At 33.8% G+C, this 20,512-nt stretch overlaps 1 protein-coding gene across 6 annotated transcripts in view; it reads left to right on the forward strand.

Moving 5' to 3' along the window:
- MAP2K5 (mitogen-activated protein kinase kinase 5) overlaps positions 1–20,512 on the forward strand; it is a 254,317-nt gene that overhangs the window by 90,779 nt on the left and 143,026 nt on the right. For all 6 annotated transcript variants that reach the window (XM_076004507.1, XM_076004508.1, XM_076004506.1 and 3 more), the window contains 3 exons: positions 5,237–5,305; positions 5,398–5,479; positions 15,178–15,239. In XM_076004507.1, coding sequence (XP_075860622.1) covers positions 5,237–5,305; positions 5,398–5,479; positions 15,178–15,239 — 213 coding nt within the window. The remainder of the gene's footprint in view (positions 1–5,236; positions 5,306–5,397; positions 5,480–15,177; positions 15,240–20,512) is intronic.

Consider the following 20,512-nt stretch of genomic DNA (forward strand, 5'->3'; position numbering starts at 1 on the left):
TCTGGTCACATCTCTCCTCTCAAAAGTCTTCAGAGGCTTCATGTCACTTCCCAAATAAACTAAAAACTCTAGAACAGCAGTCCCCAACCTTTGCGGCACCAGAGATTGGTTTCATGGAAGACAATTTTTCCACAGACGGGTTGGGGGGTGGGGAGGTGGGTTGGGGTGAGGAGGGGAGGCAGAGCTCAGGCAGTGATGCCAGTGATGGCGAGCAGCTGTAAATACAGAGGAACCTTCCCTTGCCTGCCCAGGCTCACCTCTTGCTGTACAACCTGGTTTCTCACAGGACACAGACTGGTATCAGTTTGTAGCCCACGGGTTGGGGACTGTAACTCTAGAAGATGGAACTCAAAATCCTCCACAGTATGTCATCAGTCTGCTTTTATAGCATTATTTTACATGTCTGAATCCTGTGCTGCTTTTAAGTTGAACTCGTTGCCTTATCTGTACCCAGTACTTTCTCACTTCAACAACTTTGATTCATGTGTTCCTATCTAATTAGGATGCTTTCACCCGTATCTCCACCTATCAAAGTCTTTAACACCCTTCAAGGATCAGTTCAAAAGCCTGTTCCTCCATTGAACTTTTCTGGATAAACCCTGTCACATATGGTATATCTCACACTCACTCATTTTCTTCTTTGAACCTTTCTGGAATTCTCTGTATGTGTCTCTTAAGGGTGTTATCACATACTGTCTTGTATTTTGCTATTAGTATACATGTACATTTCCCTTATTGAAATCTCTTGTGGGAAACTGATCTGATTTATCTTCTTGCCTCACTGATTGCTGCAGAATCTTGCATATAGGATCTAGTGTAGAGAACTACACATGAGTAAGAATTCAACACATAATTTGTTGAATGACTGAATGAATAAATTTTTGTTCTTTTGTTTGTCCTTTAGTTCATTCATTCATCTTTTGAAGTAACATCTTGAAAGCAGGTTCAGCTCACATACAAAATATCCTATAGTGTTCTTTGTATGGGCCATTGCTCTCACCTAGAATATTTCATAGCTTTTTTTATATTAAAGGGTGAAATGGAAGGTTAAGAGTTAGAAGTGCATTTTTGATCTTTTCCTGACCCTCTCCTGACTTTTGTGTGACTTCAAGCATGTCACTTGAACCTCTCAGTGACCTCAGCTGTGAAATGGGGCTGCCTGGTCTCACAGAGGGATTGCGAAGAGCAGCAAATCACAGTCCTTGCCTAAACAGAATCACCTGCAGCGCTCTGACACCTACATAGAATGATGAGGGAAATTTAATTTCCCAAGTCAAGTGGTTAGTTGGACCCACACTTTGAATGTCTGTAGGAACAATTAGATGAGAGTCCTTGAAAATCTGTTACTTTTCTCTTCTTACTCAAAATATTTCTAATTTGTCATGCTTCTAAATGTTCTTATTTATTAGACAAACAGCATATTGTTATGTTTCCTTTTTCAGACTTCAGAAGTAGGAGGATATCATGTTAGATATTTTTAAAAGAAGTTGAATTTGGGGAAGAATAAAATTACCTTGAATTTTTATTCTATGCCATTGAATTTAAAAAATATCTGCCTCAAAGAGAACATTTTGAAAATGGTGCTAATCACATTTTAAAGATAACTATTTGATAATGACTATATGTAACTCATGAAACATGTTTCTACCTAGCTTTTTGTTTGTTTGTTTGGTGTAGGTAGGCAAGACAATTGCAAATAAGTAGAGCAGAAAACAAACAAATAAAAATACTGTTAGCCATCTTGCAAACAAAAGCTTTCTGTACCATTAATGTATTCTATAAAATCTTTCAAGTAGTAAAGCTTGGAGGATTTAATAGATTTCCCAGTATTGTTTGTTTTCTAATTGGGAAAAATCCATTTAATAGGAAATTTCTTAGCATTGTATAGAGCATGTGCTGATTATCATTCTTTGACTGCTTTGGGTTTCTGCTGCTTTTAAACTAGCATTTAAATGGACCATTTGATTAATCATTTGTATACTGACTGTAATCCTCCCAAATTTCCTTTCTGAGTTGTACATACTGTAGAAGACAATTATGTCGCCACAGATTAAATAAGTGAATTAAAACAGAATAGCGGCTTAATTTGACCTGTGATTTTGCTCTCCTTCCCTTTAGTGGAGCGTGTGCCACTCCAGCAAATAAATGAAGTCATCCATGACAGCTTGTGATGAATTGCCGTATTTATACTGTATATTTTAATAGCCTCACACTAATTTAAATTGAGCACAGAGTAAATTATAATTCAGTCACTTGACTGCTTATATTTAACTTGACAACTCATCCTTATTTGTCCTGGAGGTGTAGTGGAGAGCAGTGGAAATGCACTCAGGTATTTCGGTTTCTTATTTAACCCTTTCTCCATGAAATGCTTCATATTCAAATTCCCTCCAGTTTGAAACCTTTAGCGCCAAGGAGAAAAAAGTAACGAAGACTCAGGGAGTCCACACTTTCCTTGTACTTCAAAAGAAAATTAGTATTTGCTGTGCTTTTCGCTATTGCCTTCAAGTATGGAATTGGACTTGTTTATTTTTAGCAATTTTAAAGCTCACTCACAATAAGGCCCAGGGGAAGGAGAATTAACCTTCCACCCAGAGTGCCAAGTCTCCCAGAAAATAGAGAGCATTTGACTAGAGTTATTTTAAGGTGGATTTTACTTTCCCTTCCAAGTTCCTAGAAATTGCTTTATTCACTTTTCCATCATTATGGAATCTCCACTATTGTAGACTATAGCAAATAGTAACAGTGATTACTAATTAGAGTGCAGTGGATTAGCTCCACAAATACTGTATTCAATGCTACATTTTAGGTCAGCCTGGCATTTTTATTTATTTTGGTGTTTTTGTCTTCGGTTTTAAGTTCAGTGGTAAAAGTCAAGCAATCCATTTCTTCTGTCTAGAAACAGCTTCTTATATAGAGGATTGTGGTTGTAAGGAGCACTTTAATTAAATCACACATCACTTACTTGGTACTACTTTGACACGCTGAGCTAGATTGTGGAAGAATTCTTTGAATGTCATGCTAGAGTTTTAACTCTATTCTAGGCCATGGGAAGTTCCCCAATTAAGGTTCTTGATCAAGGGAATGATATGTTTACAACCAGTAGTTTGTGGTTAATTCCAAGGTGTTAGTTTTGTGGAATCATGTCAACAATTAGGTTGTTGGCCTGGAGATGAAATGTATTTTAGTGGTCATATATCTTAGCACTGAATAAATGGCATTTTTGAAGCCTTAAATAAATGGTTCACAACCTTACTGTGGGTTAGAAATCAGCTGGGGAACTTTTTAAAAATATGAAGATGTGAGCTCAACCCCAGAGATTGTGATTCTATTGTTCTGGGGTAAGACTTGTACATATGGATTTTTTAAAAGTGCCCCAAGTATTATAACACAAGGCCAGGGTTGAGAGCCACTGCTTTATGATCAATAATAACTTCATTCCTTTTAGCAGAGTTTTTTAGGGTGAAAGATTCCCTGTACTTGACATAGTGGTATGAATAGCTGTAATATTTTATAGCATAATGTTGAATCAACCCCAAATGAATGAATTTTGTTGCTAAGTTTTATACAAGAACAAAAATGTAAGTGAATATTGTTGGCAAATGACTATTGATCAGGAGAAGTGTTTAAATGTTTCTTGGCAGTTTTGTATTACACTTACAGTCTAGTTTAGTGAGAGCTTTTATAAATAACCCTAAAGCAAACTATTGCTAGAAACTGGCTATACCCTTTTTCTCACCTTCCCCTCCCCTAAATCGATGTCACCGCTATAAAATGTATACTTTAAAATTGTCTTTTTCTTTCTTTATCAGCAGTTTGCAATTCAAAATTTGTTTTTTCTCCTGTATGATTATATTTATATATATTCTTCAGTTTTATTTATTTATTTATTTTATGAAAGTCAATGTATTGGATTTTTCAGGTACAAGGGAAAGGGGATAATTTTTGATAGAAAGATTCCTTTAATACCTTTTCTTTTCTTTTTTTTTAATTTCAGCATATTATGGGGGTACAAATGTTAAGGTTACGTATATTGCCTATGCTCCCCTCCCCCCATCCAACCCTCCCTGACACCCGATACCGATAAATGTTATTCCTATATGTCCACTTAAGTGTTTATTCTTCACTTTTAATACAAAAGGTAATTCAATGTCAAATGGTACCTAACTATACTATCATGGTAATCCTGAATGTTAAGTTTTTATCTAGAAATGTCTGGAGTCAGAAGCTCTGCCTCAAATCTTAAAAATTGACTTCTGTTTTATTCTCATCACTGTCTTTTTAAAGTAAAAAACAATTACTTTTGAATTGGTTTCACTAAAGTGCTTAGTGAAATTTGAATGGTATGGTCTTCTTTAAAAATAAATGTTTGAAATAAACTCAAATTTATTCTGAGTAAATGTCTAAATATTTTACATTTCTGCATTGCAAATCTGACTCAGTGGTTGATATTTTAAGGAAAACCGTAAAGCATTAGGAAGTACTGGAAAACACAGAGTCAGACGGGGTCCTACCAGTGCCAGGCCCCGTGGCTCCCTGAAAGGAAACCTTGGTTTCCTCTTCACTGAAAGAGAGTTAAGATAAAATGAGGTTCCATCAAGCAACAACATTCTGTAATAGTATTAGCAAAGAAATTGGAAGAAAACTAAAAAATGATATATTTTTAAAACTCCTTATTACTCTTGTAACTAAAAACACCATTTTAAATGTCATTTTTACTCATCATCCTCTCTTTTTATCACCTAGTGTCTGAATCATGAGACAGTTCTTTTTTAATGGTTTGAGGGTCATTTCTATCTTACTCTTTTGAAAATAACCAATGTGGCCAAAATAGAGTGCATAAATTAAGAGTGTTATAACTTAACTGACTTTTAAAGCCATTAATGCTGACCTTTGAGACCTGGCTTTTTCTTTGGTCCCATCAATCACTCCTGTACCCCTTCCCCCAATACAAAAGGTTAGACAGATGTGGATACTGTTTATATTACTGGGGGTTATAGCAGTGGGGAGGGGGAAGGGAAGATGAATAAAGGAACCACCATATATTTTAGTTCTTATATTTCATAGTTATTATAGCTATATTTAATTTGAACGTGAACATCTCATTACTAGGAAATTGAGGCAAAAGAATAAGAAAACAAAATAAATAAAATTTTTAAAGTATATGAAAAATTAAACAATAAAACAAATTTGAAGGTGAACAAATGTGTGAATGTTAATATTTTTGTATATTTAGGTCATACTACTAGATATTACACTGGAACTTCAGAAGCAAATTATGTCTGAATTGGAAATTCTTTATAAGGTAATTTTTTTCTTGGTCATTTTTACCTGTAAAGCATTCCTATGGTATTGGCTTGCAGGTTTATAACTACTTTTGTCTTATTTTTGTTACAGTGTGATTCATCATATATCATAGGATTTTATGGGGCATTTTTTGTAGAAAACAGAATTTCAATATGTACAGAATTCATGGATGGTGAGTTTTCCCTTTACAATATTTTTAAATGATTTTTTAAAAAAATATAGAGTGCTTTAAAACCTGGTTTCGATATAGATGTCAAATAGAATTAAAAATAATTAAAATATGCTAATAATTGCTTCCTTTATACTCTAAAATTATCTTATTTTAGGAGTTCCTGGTGTTAAATATTTATAGCTGAGCTATAATTTTAAGAATATAACTTCATTTACTTTATTGAAAATTTAAATAGAACAGATTAAATGCTAGTCTAATCGGTGGTTTGATATTTGATTCTTCTATGCAATCTGTCTTTACTTGTAAAACAGATGTTCTGTTCTTTTAATGTTCCAATAGCCAAAACAGATTTTCTTTTAAAGAAATCTATTAACCCAATGTCCTGTGTCTTTCAGAAAGAAATCGGTTCTTAATTGCAAGACAAGAAATTGTTTTTCAACACAGCTGTTTAGCCAAGATGTGTTTAGTTTTCTTTGGACTTTAGCCCTTTCTGTCATTTTGTGTTTTTTATTTGTTTCTATTTTGGTAGCTCTTCTTTCTTGATCTGAATATTATGGCAAAATACAGATTTCTGGGTACCTTATCACTGCAATGATGTCATCATTATTGTACCCATTTTAAATATAAGCAGTTTTCTTTGCTTTCTTTTGAGACAGAGTCTCACTTTGTTGCCCGGGCTAGAGTGCCGTGGAGTCAGCCTGACTCACAGCAACCTCAAACTCCTGGGCTCAAGCAATCCTCTTGCCTCAGCCTCCTGAGTAGCTGGGAGTACAGGCATGTGCCACCATGCCCAGCTAATTTTTTCTGTATATCTTTAGCTGTCCAAGTAATTTATTTCTATTTTTAGTAGAGATGGGGTCTCGCTCTTGCTCAGACTGGTCTCAAACTCCTGAGCTCAAACGATCCTCCAGCCTCGGCCTCTCAGAGTGCTAGGATTACAAGAATGAGCCACCGTGCCCAGCCATAAGTAGTCTTTAAATTTTGTATATTCAGTTTTTCAGTGTCTAGTCCATTAAAATGCAATTTTGAAAAATATACTTAGTTCCTTGTGGGGATTCTCAGTATACTACTAAAGCAATTGTCCAGCAAGACTTTTTAATGAGCCAATATTGATACCTCGATACTATAATACGATGGATAATGTATTGTTAGTTATTATAGATGTCAAGAATTAAAACTCTTACAAGCATATGGATAATATGACAATTGCAGAGACTGACTAGAGTAAGTGTCTTAATAGAGCCAATACAGGTTATTATGTTATAGCTTTCATCATTTTTTCTTTGAAGTCTTCAATTTTCAGTTATATTAAAACATTTTTATTGAAATATAATTCATAAAAATCACCCTTTTAAAGCTTATAATTCAGTGGTTTTTAATATATTCACAAGGTTATGCAACCATCACCAATATCTAATTCTAAAACATTTATTACCACCCATTAGAAAGAAACCGTCCACCCATTAGCACTCATTCCCTACTCCTCCTTTCCTCTAATCCCTGACAACCACTGATCTACCTTCTGTCTCCATGGATTTACCCATTCTGGACATTTCATATAAATGGAATCCTACATTAAAAGGCCTTTGTGTCTGGCTTCTTTTATATATCATAATATTTTTAAGGTTCATCCGTGTTGTAGCTTGTATGAGAACTTCATTCCTTTTTATCACTGAATAATATTCCATTGTTTGGCTATACCACATTTTGTTCATTCATTAGTTGATGGGCATTTGGGATATTTCTATTTTTTGCATAATTATGAATAGTGTGACTCTGTACTTTTGTATACAAGTTTTTGTGTGGATATATGTTTTTAATTCTCTTGTGTGTGTACCTAGGAGTAGAATTTCTAGGTCATATGGTAACTATATGTTTAACTTTTTAAGGAACTGCCAAAGTGTTCCATTCCATTTTACACCATTTTGCATTCACATCATTAATGTATGTGGGTTCCAGTTTCTCCATATCTGTGCAAACACTTGGTATTATGTATCTTTTTTTATTGTAGCCTGATGGATGTGAAATATCTCACTTTAGTTTTGATGTAGATTTCCCTAATGACTCAAGATGTTGAACATCTTTTCATGTGCTTATTGGTTATTTATATATCTTCTTTTGAGAAATGTATACTCAGATTCTTTGTCTATGTTTAGATGGGTTACTGGTATTTTTATTTTTGAATTGTAAGAGTTCTTTATGTATTCTAGTACTAGCTCTTACCAGATATAGGATTTGCAAATATTTAATATTTTCTCCCATTCTATGGGTTGTCTTCACTTTTACTTTTTTTATTTTTTTGCACTCCCCTCCCCACTACTTGTTTTTTTAAGACAAGGTCTCACTATGCTGCCCAGGCTGATCTTTAACTCCTGGCCTGAAGTGGTCCTCTTGCCTCAGCCTCCTCAGTAGCTGGAACTACAGGTGCACACCATCATACTCGGCTTATCTTTTTTCTTTTTTGATAGTGTTCTTTACAAAACAAAAGTTTTTAAATTTGATGAAATTCCATTTATCTGCTTTTTGTCTTTGGTTACTTGTACTTTAGATGTCATATAAAAGAAACTTGTCTAATCTAAAATCACAAAAATGTATGCCTATTTTCTTCTAAGATCTTTATAGTTTTAGCTCTATATTTAAGTCTTTGGTCAATTCTTGAATTTTTGTTATGGTGTGAGATATGGGTCCATATTCATTCTTTTTGAATGTAGATATCAATATATCCTAACACCATTTGTTACAAAGATTATTCTTTCCTCTCTGAATTTTCTTGTTATCCTTGTTGAAAATTAATTGACCATAAAATATATTTCTGTACTTTTAACTCTATTCCATTGATCTCTTTATTTTTATTTTTTTTTATTTTAGCGTATTATGGGGGTACAAGTGTTAAGGTTACATATATTGCCCATGCCCCCTTCACCCCTTGATCTGTCTTTATACCAGTACCAGCCTATATTTGATTACTTGTACTTGATTACTCTAGATTATTGCGGTTTTATGATGTTTTGAAATTGAGAAATGTGAGTGCTCCAACTTTGTTCTTTTTCAAGATTGTTTTGGCTATTCTGAGTTCCTTGCATTTCCATTTGAATTTTAGAATCAGCTTGGATTCTAAGATTCAAATGGAGTTTCACTCCAAAAAAATTCAACTCAGATTTTGATAGGGATTGCATTGTATTTATAGATCAATTTGGGGAATATTGCTGTCATAACAGTATTAAGTCTTCTGTTTCATGAACACAGGTATCTTTCAACTTACTTAGGTCTTCTTTAATTTTTTTCAATGTTTTATAATTTTTAATGGACAAATTTTACGATTATTTGTTAAACGTATTCCTAAGTATTTTTTCATTTTTAGATTGTTCACTGCCAGTGTATAAAACTATATCGATCTTGTATCCTGCAGCTTTGCTGAATTCCTTTATTACCTGTAATAGTTTTTATGGATTCCTTAGTTTTTATGGATTCCTTTTCTGTATATAAGATCGTGTCATCTGCAAATAAATGCAGTTTTACTTCTTCCTTTCCAATCTGGATGCCTTTTATTTCTTTTTATTGCTTAATTACTCTGTCTAGAACCTTCAGTATAATGTTGAATAGACGTGTACACATCATTCTCTTGCTCCCAATCTTAGAGGGGAAGTTTTCATTTTTTTGCCATTAAGTGTGATGTTAGCTATGGGCTTAGTTAGGGTAGTTGCCCTTTATCAGGTTGAAGAAATTCCCTTCTATATCTAGTTTTTTCAGTATTTTAGTCATGAAAGGGCATTACATTTTGTTAAATACCTTTTCTGTCTTTGTTGAAATTATCATGTGTTTTTGGTCTATTAATATGGAATATTGTATTAATTGATTTTTGTATAGTGAACCAATCTTGCAATCCTGGAATTATTCCACATGGTCAGGTTGTATAATCCTTTTTCTGTATTCTGGATTCAGTTTGTTAGTATTTTCTTAAGGATTTTTGCATCCATATTCATGAGGGATATTGGTATTTAGTTTTTTTTTCTTGTAATGTCATTGCCTGATTTGGTATCAGGATATTTCTGTCCTTATAGAATAAGTTTGGAAGTGTTGCCTTCTTTCCTGTTTTTTTTTGAAGAATCTGTAAAAGATTGAATGTTAACTTTTTTTAAAAACTTTTTATGGATAAATAATAGTAGTACTTATTTATGGGGCACATGTGATATTTTAATATAAGCGTACAATGTATAGTAATCAAATCTGGGTAATTGAGATATTCATCACTTCAAACATATATTTCTTTGTGTTGGAACATTCCAATCCCATTCCTCTAGTTATTTAAAGATATACAATAAATTTTGTTAACTATAGTCACTCTATTACAGTACTGAACACTAGATCTTATTCCTTCTATCTAACTATATTTTTGTACCCATTAACCAAAGCATCTTTTTCCCCTTGTCCACTACCTTTCCTAGGCTCTGATAATCATTCAGTTCTCTGTCTCGATAAGATCAATTTTTTAGCTCCCACATACATGAGTTAGAACATGTGATATTTGTCTCTCTGAACCTTACTTATTTCACTTAACATAATGTCTTCCAGTTCTATCCATGTTGTTGCAAATGACAGTATTTCATTCTTTTTTATGGCTGAATAATATTCTGTTGTGTATATAACCACATTTTCTTGATGCATGCATCCACTGATGGACACTTAGTTTGATTCCACACCTTGACTGTTGTAAATAGTGCTGCAATAAACACGAGAGGGAGTGCAGATAGCTCTTCGATTTACCAAGTTCCTTTCTTTTAGATGTATACCCAGCAGTGGGATTGCTGGATCATATGGTAATTCTATTTTTAGTTTTAATTTATTTTTAGTTTTAGTTTTTTGAGGAACTTCCATGCTACTTTCCATAGTTGCTGTGCTAATTCACATTCCTACCAACAGTGTACGGGCATTCCCCTTTCTGTGCATCCTTACATCATTCATTATTTTTGTCTTTTTGATAAAAGCCATTTTAATTGGATTAAGATGATATCTCATTGTGGGTTTGATTTGCAGTTCCCTGATGATTAGTGACGCTGAGGATTTTTCAAATACCTGTTGTTAATTCTTGTTTAAACACTGATAGAATTCACTAGTGAAGCCAACTGGTCTTGGAAGTTTTTTCTGATTGATGTTTTTTTGAAAAATTGTACATGTAACAAAAATTTTACCATATTAATCATATTTAAGTGTATAGTTCAGCAGCACTAAGTATATGAACATTGTTGGGCAGCCATTACCACCATTTATCTTCAGAACTCTTTTCATCTTGCAAAACTGAAATTCTATACCTAGTAAATGATAACTCCTCATTGACCTCTCCTCCCGCCCCTGGCAACCAACATTCTACTTTCTGTCTCTATGAATTTAACTACTGTAGGTACCACATGAAATTGGAATCATATATTATTTGTCTTATTGTGACAGGCTTATTTCATTTTGCATAGTGTCATCAGGGTTCATCCCTGTTGTAGCAATGTCAGAATTTCTCTCCTTTTTGAAGCTGAATAAAATTTGATTAGCTTTTTTATTACCAATTCAATTTCTTTACTAGTTACAGCCTTAGTCAAATTTTTAAATTTTTTTGAGTCAGCTTGGCAGTTTGTGTTTTTCTAGGAGTTTATGTGTTTCATCTAGGTTACCTAATTTGTTGGTATACAATTATTCTTAGTAATCCTTTATAATCCTTTCTGTTTCTGTGAAGTTGGTAGTGATGATACCTCCATCATTTCAGATTTTAGTAACTTGAGTTTTCTCTCTTGTTTTCTTGGTCAGTGTAGCTAAAAGTTTGTCAGTTTCTTTAATTATTTTTAAAGGACAAACTTTTGCTTTAATTGTTTTCTCTGTTATTTTTTTATTTTCTATTTTGTTTATTTCTGCTCTAATTTTATTTTTTCCTTTATTCTGCTTGTTTTGGGTTTAGTTTGTTCATTTTGTGTTTGTTTAAGGTAGAAACTTAGGATATTGATTTCAGATCTTTCTTTTTATGTAGGCATTTACTGCTATAAATTTCCCTCTAAGCACTGCTCTAGCTGAGTCCTAGAAGTTTTGGTATGTTGTTTTTATTTTCATTCATTTCAAAGTATTTTCCTTTTGTTTTTTTAACTTATTTTTTATTTTCTTAGAGACAGGCTCTTGTTCTGTCACCCAGGCTGGAGAACAGTGGCATTATCATAGTTCATTGCAGCCTTTCACTCCTGGGCTCAAGTGATCCACCCACTTTAGCCTTCCAAGTAACTAGGACTACTGGTGTATGTCACCACGCCTGACTAATTTTTTTATTATTTAGAGATGAGGCCTTGCTATATTGCTTAGACTGGTCTTGAACTTCTGGCCCAAGGGATTATCTTGCCTCAGCCTTCTAAGTAGCTGGCATTACAGGCACAAGCCACGGTTCCCAGCTTATCTGAAAGTATTTTCTATTTTCCCACAAAGGAAATCCCTTGTGATTTCTTTTTGACCCATTTTTATTTAGTGGTTTGTTAATTTCTACATATTTGTGAATTTTTCAGATTTCCTTCTGTTCTTAATTTCTAATATTCCATTGTGATTGGAGAACATAATTTGCATGATTTGCGTCTTTTTAAATGTATTGTGACTTGCTTTATATAAGGCCTAACATGTGATCTCCCCTGGAGAACGTTCCATATATGCTTGAGAAGTATGTATTGTGCTGTTGTTGGGTGGAGGGTTCTTTAGATGTCTGTTAGGTCTGGCTGGTTTATAATGCTGCTCAAATACTTTATTTTCTAATCTTCTGTGTAGTTTGTTTTTATCCATTCTTGAAAGTAGGGTATTGAAGTTTCCAACTAATTTTTTTGAGCTGTCCCTTTCTCCCTTTAATTCTTTTAGTTTGTGCTTCTTATATTTTAGAACTCTGTTGTTAGGTGCATATATGTTTACAATTGTTACATACATCTTCATGGTGGATTGATTCTTTTTATCATCAGAATATCTGTGTCTTTGTCTCTGGTAACAATATTTGTCTAAAAGTCTATTTTGTCTGCTGCAACTCCACTTTCCTGTTGATTGAGTTTGTTAAAATTAATAATCATCATAGCCATTTTAAGGAAAATTTTGGGACTAATATATTCTCATTCATTTCCCACATACTCGTATTTGCCCTATGTGCAAGATTCTACTTTGTATTTTAGACCCTGTGTTAGACTAAGCACAGACTTTACCCTTGAGTCCTTTTGACTCACTTACATGAAGATGATGGCTCTAATTTATCAACAGAAACATGTAGTTATTTAGCAGTGGACATGGGTTTTTGCTATCTGTTAGCACTGTTCCTCTTGGTTGCCATGGTGGATAGAGACATGCAGTGAAGTGACTGGTCAAGGATGGTGTGTGACCAGGAAACACAGGAAAGTAAGGTCACAGAGAACTAACCAGTGAGTCATAAGCAAAAAGTTCAAACTAACTGAGCCACAGGTGAATGACTTTCTAAATGCCTTGAATACCAACAGTTCAACTAATATTAAACTTTCTCTGTCAGTGTATCATAGTATACCTTGCAGTAAGATTTTTTAAACTACAAAAAGTTTACATGTGATTCTCAAGCCATGTGATGTTATGAGGAAACCTTTTAGATCTTTACAGCTCTGGAATTTCAAAGGTTCAGATCTTCTCTGAGCTCTGGTTCCCCATCTATCAAATAAGGTCATTGGTTTGATCATTAATGTCCCTTCCTGCACTAAATGTTTGATGATTTGATAAGTCTAAGAATTGCTTTTTTTGCATAGACCTGTAGGATAGAATTGATTGTAAAGCTGAGTAAAAATTAGAAACCAACCCCTCCTGCCATTTTTAGCCTGATAAGAGTTACTGAATTTCAGAAAGAGAACTCATCAAGCCATTCACTTCATAAGGGGTTGGTCCAATAAGCTGCATTTGTCAGTCTTCCAAAGACCAACATGTAAAGCTTGATCTTCTTGAAACTGTTCATCCTGGCAATTCATCTTAAAGATCAATGAGAACATAAAATGTTTTTCTGCTGTATTTTCACTTTTATTGCATCCATAATAAAAATGCTATTTTAGTAGATAAGGATGGTTCAGTTCATTGCAGAAGAGTGTCTCTTTTTTTAAAAAAATTATCTTTCCAGTAGCACCCAGAAGCAAAGCATAAAGTTTAGTCACACTGTGGTTTCCCATCTTCTCATCAGAATCTGGAAACTACAAGCAAAAGTTACCTAAGACTGATTCTTTTCCTCTATCTGCTCTGAACAGAATGTAGCTTCATGTAGATGATATTTTTAACAGGGAAAAATAATTTAATTTTTTTTCTCTGATGTTCAGCTTTGGGAGAACTTGACATATAAAAATATTCACATTTGCAAAATGGACTTGACTGCATTTCAAAAGAATGACATGCTCTATGTTATTATGGTACCTTATGAGGCATACTTACAAATCACATAGTAGTAAAGTGGTAAATATGAATTTTTAGCCTCTGACAGAAAAAATATTTCTCAAATATTCTGGATAAGTTTTAGAACTGAAAAACTACACCTCAATTTGATTCATAAAGGTTATGACATATTGTTAAAATATTAATAGTTTTCACATAATCATATCATTAATGACTGAAGTGGTGGTTTTTTTTGTATATACTCCTGAAATTCTTACACCATTTGTCAGATATTAAAAATTTTACAAGCATACCCAAATTTCTACTTCCAATGAATATTGGTTCCTTCAAAGTAGGTTATTTCAGTGATGCTGTTGCTGTGAAGGCTTTGGGGATCCCTTCTTTTGAAACTGCTTCAGAGCAAATGTATCTATCTATTGAAATTTATGGTAATTTTCACATATTCATTTATTCATCTGACAGATATTTATTAAATATTTACTATCTGTTAGTTGTGCCAATTCATAGATTGATGAAAATGAAAAACAAACAGAAAACATGGCTCTTGCCTTTACTATGCTTACAGTTTAGTGTTTTCGTTTTTGGAAACTGCCAAAAATCATTAAAAACTGAATTTGGCAAAGGTGAAGGATGTTAGTGAATACCATTTTAATGAAAAAGAAGTTGTGATGTAAAAAGATTGATTTTTCTTTTTTACCTCACAAAGTGATTTTCAAAGTGGAATCAAAGGGAATTTCCAAAAAATTTTTTGAACGAATATAGTATCTTTGCAAATAGATTGTTGCTTGTCTTGGTACCTAATTTAAAGACTAACATTCATTTAGATAAGTGTTAATATTGCTACTTTTACTATTAGTTTTTATGTGTATTTTGAACATTATATCCACCAGCTTTTGTTTGGTTAATAGGAAAATTCTAAGATAGTATCCTGGTTTGCATTTGAGAAAAGTGGTAAACAAGGCAGACACCTGAATGTGATTGTCATATTGATCTTTATAATTTTGTATATGTATTTAAGTTTACATAAAGTACAGATTCTTAGCCTTTCCTTGACTAATTTCCTTCACCTCTTTCATGTATATAACTATATATACTTAGTAATAAAATGGAAGTATCTAGTTACATCTTATCTGGAAGTATAATTATGTCATAAAATTTTACCAAAAACCAGTTTTATTTTAAAAATCCAGTGCATAATGTAAGAAGAGAAAAAACAGATTCTCACAATGAATGCACAGAGGAGGAGACCCGTGCCCTCTTTTGGTAGTTTCACTTGTAATAACACAATATATTTGTCTCTACAGGGGGATCTTTGGATGTATATAGGAAAATTCCAGAACATGTCCTTGGAAGAATTGCAGTAGCAGTAAGTATATGGCTTTTAGCGTTAGGAAATTTGGGTGATTTAATCATTCTAATCAAGCCTATTCTTATATCCCCAGTATTTTTTCCCCTTTTCTTCAATTCCAAATGGCTGCCAAGATCTTCTTAACTTTCTTCTGCTTTTATCATTTTTGTCCTTTTTTCTTTTCATAGCCCAACCCACTGTAACAACATAGTCAGATGACATTTGACCTGTTCTAGTTTCATATATTTGCAAGGACCTCAAGGCTCTTGTTGAACTGTAAAGTTTCCAAGTAGTTATAAGCATATGATAGAAAACACCTGAAAAGTCTAAATTATTAAAATAGTCTATGAGACAATGCTACTTTGTTCTTAAAGGATTTTGTAGATTTTTTATGTTCTTCACTTTAAAGTTTTTGTCAACTACATCTGGGAATTTATTCTCTTTGTGATTAATAACAGTTTTTCTATATTCCTGTATTTCCTTTATTCACTAATAAACTGATAAAATATATCAACTAAACTAACATTACTTTGTAAATTCTAGATTTCAAATTTGGAATAATGTAGGCTCAACAGTGTCTGAGAGAAGTCATGGGGTAGTGTAATAGTAAACAATTGCTAAACTAAAGGCATTCTGATAACTTCAGTGGTTTAATGCAGAACAAAGTGATCATACCATGTACCATTTAATTAAATGGCTGATTTTCACATTCATTATACATCAAACTGACAACTCAAATCCTTTAATCCCACATGGACACTTATTTAGTCTTAGTTCATCGTAATTCACAGCTTTCCTTTTTTCTTTCTAATTATTAGTGTGAACTGCCCAGGGTGATGAGAACTTCCTTTTCTGATGCTATTGCTGCTAAGTAGCTTCTAATCTACATGTGTAGGTAGATTAGTTTGGTATGAAATTTGAGTACTTAAATCACCATTTTAGATGAAAATAAAAATGTTTCATTTCCTTTTCTGATCTCAGGGGGAGTGACTGCTCTGTGGCTTTTGGCAGTTCTTGGCTCTAAAAGTTTAATAACATGTACATAAAGGGCAAAGAAAAGGCAAGGATACCAACTGAAAAAGAAAAGTATACATGTTCTGTATTTCAGTTATCTGTTGAACATGGAAAAAAATAGAAATCTGCCTTCTTCAGTAGGGAAGCACATTCTTCTTGTACTTCATAAATCTTCCCTCTTGTGTAGGGCATCCACACAAGGCCACTGGTCTTTTCAATTCTACTGGAGTGGGAAGACTGTGAAGTGAATGGAGTCAGCAGGAAAAAATAAAATTTAGCATCAAGTACAGGGCTTGCCTATTGGATGATTGAAAATATGACACAAATTATTTTAGTAAAAGGCATTGAAATAAATGCTAATCCAAAGCATTGTCTACATTTGCCCTTACAGTTTTTTAAATTAGGGTGGTTTTTATTTTATAAAATGTGTCTAATTTCTCCAGCTTTTATGGCTTATCAGGTCATAGTAACGAAAACTAATTATGGTTGCAATAGAAGAAATACTTTTGATAATTTTGCTCTTATCTGCCACTTTTTATAAATTCTACTGGAGCTTAAGTTTGTATAATGCCTCCAAAGTATATTTTTTGTGTTTAATCTGAGTAGGCTACACATTTATCCTTTGCAGCTGACAAATACCAGATTGGCACATGGCTAATGCCTGACACTGGGAAGACTATACCAGTCAAAATAAGACTAGCAAATTGTTGGGTTACAGGTCATGATTTGTAAAATAAGTGTTCGCACAGACCGATTGGCTTCTAAGTATCCATGGTTATCTCTCTTATAGCGTACTGAAGATGGCATCCAAGAAAGCACATGGGTGCTATTGCCAAGTCAAAAGTAACAGAATCAGAAGGAGAGGGGGGAAAGGTAGATGTATATGGAATACTTCCTGTGCCAGTCACTGTTACATGCTTTCTGTACAAATACTATGCCTTTAGCCTTTACAGCAGTCTTGTAAAGTTTAGATCATTGAACATATTTTATACATATGCAAGATAGGGTTTAGAAAAGCTAAATAACCTGCCCAGAGTTATCATCTAATTAATACTAATTTGAACACAGAAAGACCCCTTGCTCTTTCACTCTGCTTTCCTAAGAGAATGAGGGAAAAGTAGAGGGAGGAGTGAAAGTTAAAAAGAAATGGTTAAAAAGAAAAAGACATATGAATGAGAGTATAATGGAGCAACACATACAATTGCTTCAGATTCTTTTCATGTCTTAGAACCACATCTACACCAGGCATGGAGGCTCATGCCTGTAATCCCAGAGCTTTAGGAGGCCGAGATGGGAGGATTCCTTGAGGCTAGGAGTTCAAGACCAGCCTGGGCAATGTAGTAGATCCCATTTCTACCAAAAGTTTTAAAAAATTAGCTGGCATAGTGTTGCATGCATGTAGTCCCAGCTACTTGAAAGACTGATACTAGACTGATCCCTTGAGTTTGAGGATGCAGTGAGCTATGACCACACCACTTTTCTCCAGCCTGGTGACAGAGCAAGTCCTTGTCTCTAAAAGAAGAAAAGAAAAGAAAAAAAGAATCACATCTAGGTATTTTCTCCCCCTTCCCAAATTAACTTTAGTTTCCTGGTTGTAATAATCTGGTATGCAAGGCAAGTTTGTAAATCTAAGGTTCATTACAGTATAGACCTTGTCAGCCTTTATGATGGGTTATTAAAATTTTCTCTTATAGGATATATGGCACAAGAGCATTTTTCCCCAAAGAAATTCATGTAAGCTATCTGATTTCGGCCTTCCAACTTGCTCAATAATTTTTATCCACATTCTGCAATTCCCTGCCATGTAACACATTTTATTTTTCCTCTCATTTCTGAAGCAATGACACTTTGTACTGTATTTTGAGTGCTAATGTTGATTGAAGTTGTCCCTGAAAGGATGTGCACTTGACTTGTCAAGGAGTGAGTGATTGACAGCAGATATAAGTACTTTTAGTGTCAAGGCTTTGTCAAGTCATCGTTGTGAAACCTAGTGTACTGAATACCAATAATATCCTCTGGATTTTCAATGGACAGGTTTCTAGCTCCCTTGTTCGCTGATGCTTATATGCTTCTAAAGGATTTTGTAGTCTATTTTGACAAAGTTGGAAGAATAATATTTTCTTTTTGCATCTCTAACAAAATTTACAATTTTAGCAAACCACAAAATAAGCATTTGTTTTACTTTTTTTTCTACTTGACACTCTGAGCATGTTGGATTGCCTTCCCTTGTGTGTTTTGTGATTATTCATTTTGTGTGGAACCAGTTTTTAGTGTTGAGCTATCTTTAATGGAAAGGTTTAAGTTGAGAAGTTGAACTCTACTTCCTTAGGACTCAGAAGATGATTACTTCCATGCTAAATAAGATGACCTACTCTTACTACTCAGAGAGAAAATTGTTTTCATTATGGATGTTATTTTTTATAAGTGTTTACAGAAATATTTTTTCTTGTTTCCTTTTGTGGTAAAATTATTATTAATATTTTGATCTTTTCTTTCTTTTCTTTCTTTCTTTTTTTCTGTTTTACTGTCTGGAACCCATGTGTTTTATTGTAATGCCAATTATTCCAAACTCTGGAAGACATCATTTGCTATAAAAATTTATTCTGTTCTCTTAAAACAGACAAACATATAGTGGAATTGATCATAACATGTTAGCAAATCTCTCAGAAGTACATGCTGTTATACTCTGTGAGAACAATTAAAATATCTTAACCACTGCTCAGCCCTATTAATTGATATAGATTTTGTCTTCTAGATCTTTAGTATTTAGAAATTGGTTTTCTCCCATTGCACTGTTGCATTTCTTTTTTTTTCTTTTTCTTTTTATAGACTTAGGTAGTACAAGTGCAGTTTTGTTACATGGATGTATAGCATAGTGGTGAAATCTGGGCTTTTAGTGTAGCCATCACCTGAATAGTATATATCGTACCCCCATTACATTTCTTTTTTTTTGAGACAAAGTCTCACTCTGTTGCCTGGGCTAGAGTGCCATGGCATCAGCCTAGCTCACAGCAACTTCACACTCCTGTGCTCAAGTGATCCTCCTGCCTCAGCCTCCTGAGTAGCTGGGACTACGAGCATGTGCCACCATGCCTGCCTGCCTAATTTTATTTAGTTGTCTAGCTAATTTCCTTCTTCTTCTTCTTCTTTTTTTTTTTTTTTTAGTAGAGACAGGGGCTCACTCTTGCTCAGGCTGGTCTTGGACTCCTGAGCTCAAACAATCCACCCACCTCGGCCTCCCAGAGTACTAGGATTATAGGCATGAGCCACCACGACCAGCCCCCATTGCATTTCTTATTTTTAATATTACTCTTAGTCTTTCTTAATCAACTAAAATCCTTCTATATTTACCCCCCAACCCTCTTTTCATTATTTTTGAGATGTGTAAACCACTCAGTTACTTCTCATCATGATAGGTTTTCTTGTTCTTGTAGCCCTGACTCATCTAAAATTGTCTATAATGATGGATACTTTTAAATTCTTTTAGTAAATTTTGAGTAATAGTGGTTCATTCAATGTATCTGGTATCCAGTTATGAATAGCTAACCTTGAAATTGGCAAGTTCACACTCATGAGCATACAGGGTCAATGATTGTGAATAAAACTTGTGCATCTCCTTGTACAACAATTTCCATATAAAGAGCTTTAAAGTTCTTATTAACAACCACTTATTAAATTTTCCCCATAGAAGGTAGCACTTGTAACCCATGTATGTAGGATCTTAGAAACATCTTTTTTCAGTAATTTCATTTGACTAATTGTTCCTGACTCAGGCTATTAAAGTGAAAAATCCAAATCTAATTCAGATGTTTGTATTTCCTCATTTTGTTTCCTTGGTCTGCCCTCTCAGATATCTCCAGATACCTTGTCTCTGTGACTTCTGCACATATGTGCTTTAGACCAGCCACACTGGCTTGTGATAGTCATCCTGATATACTTTATTCTTTCCTATCACAGTTTGCTTAAAAAATTTTTTCATAAAACTTTTTATTTTTAAATTTACAGAAAAGTTGTAAAAATAATACAAAGAATTCCCAAAGATGCTTCATCCAGATTTCTCAGTTGTTAATAGTTTACCACATTTGGTTAAAAATCTGTATACACATTTTTTTCTGAAACATTTGAGAATAAATTATAGACATTATGCCCTTTACTCCAAAATACTTTAGATGTCTATTTCCTAAGAGTAAGGACACTCTCTTACATAATCACTGTGTAATGATTAAAATCAGGAACCTAGTATTTATATACTACTACTAGATTGTATTCAATAGCCC

The sequence above is a fragment of the Microcebus murinus genome, chromosome 6, assembly GCF_040939455.1.
Source record: "Microcebus murinus isolate Inina chromosome 6, M.murinus_Inina_mat1.0, whole genome shotgun sequence".
Taxonomy (NCBI): Eukaryota; Metazoa; Chordata; class Mammalia; order Primates; family Cheirogaleidae; genus Microcebus; species Microcebus murinus.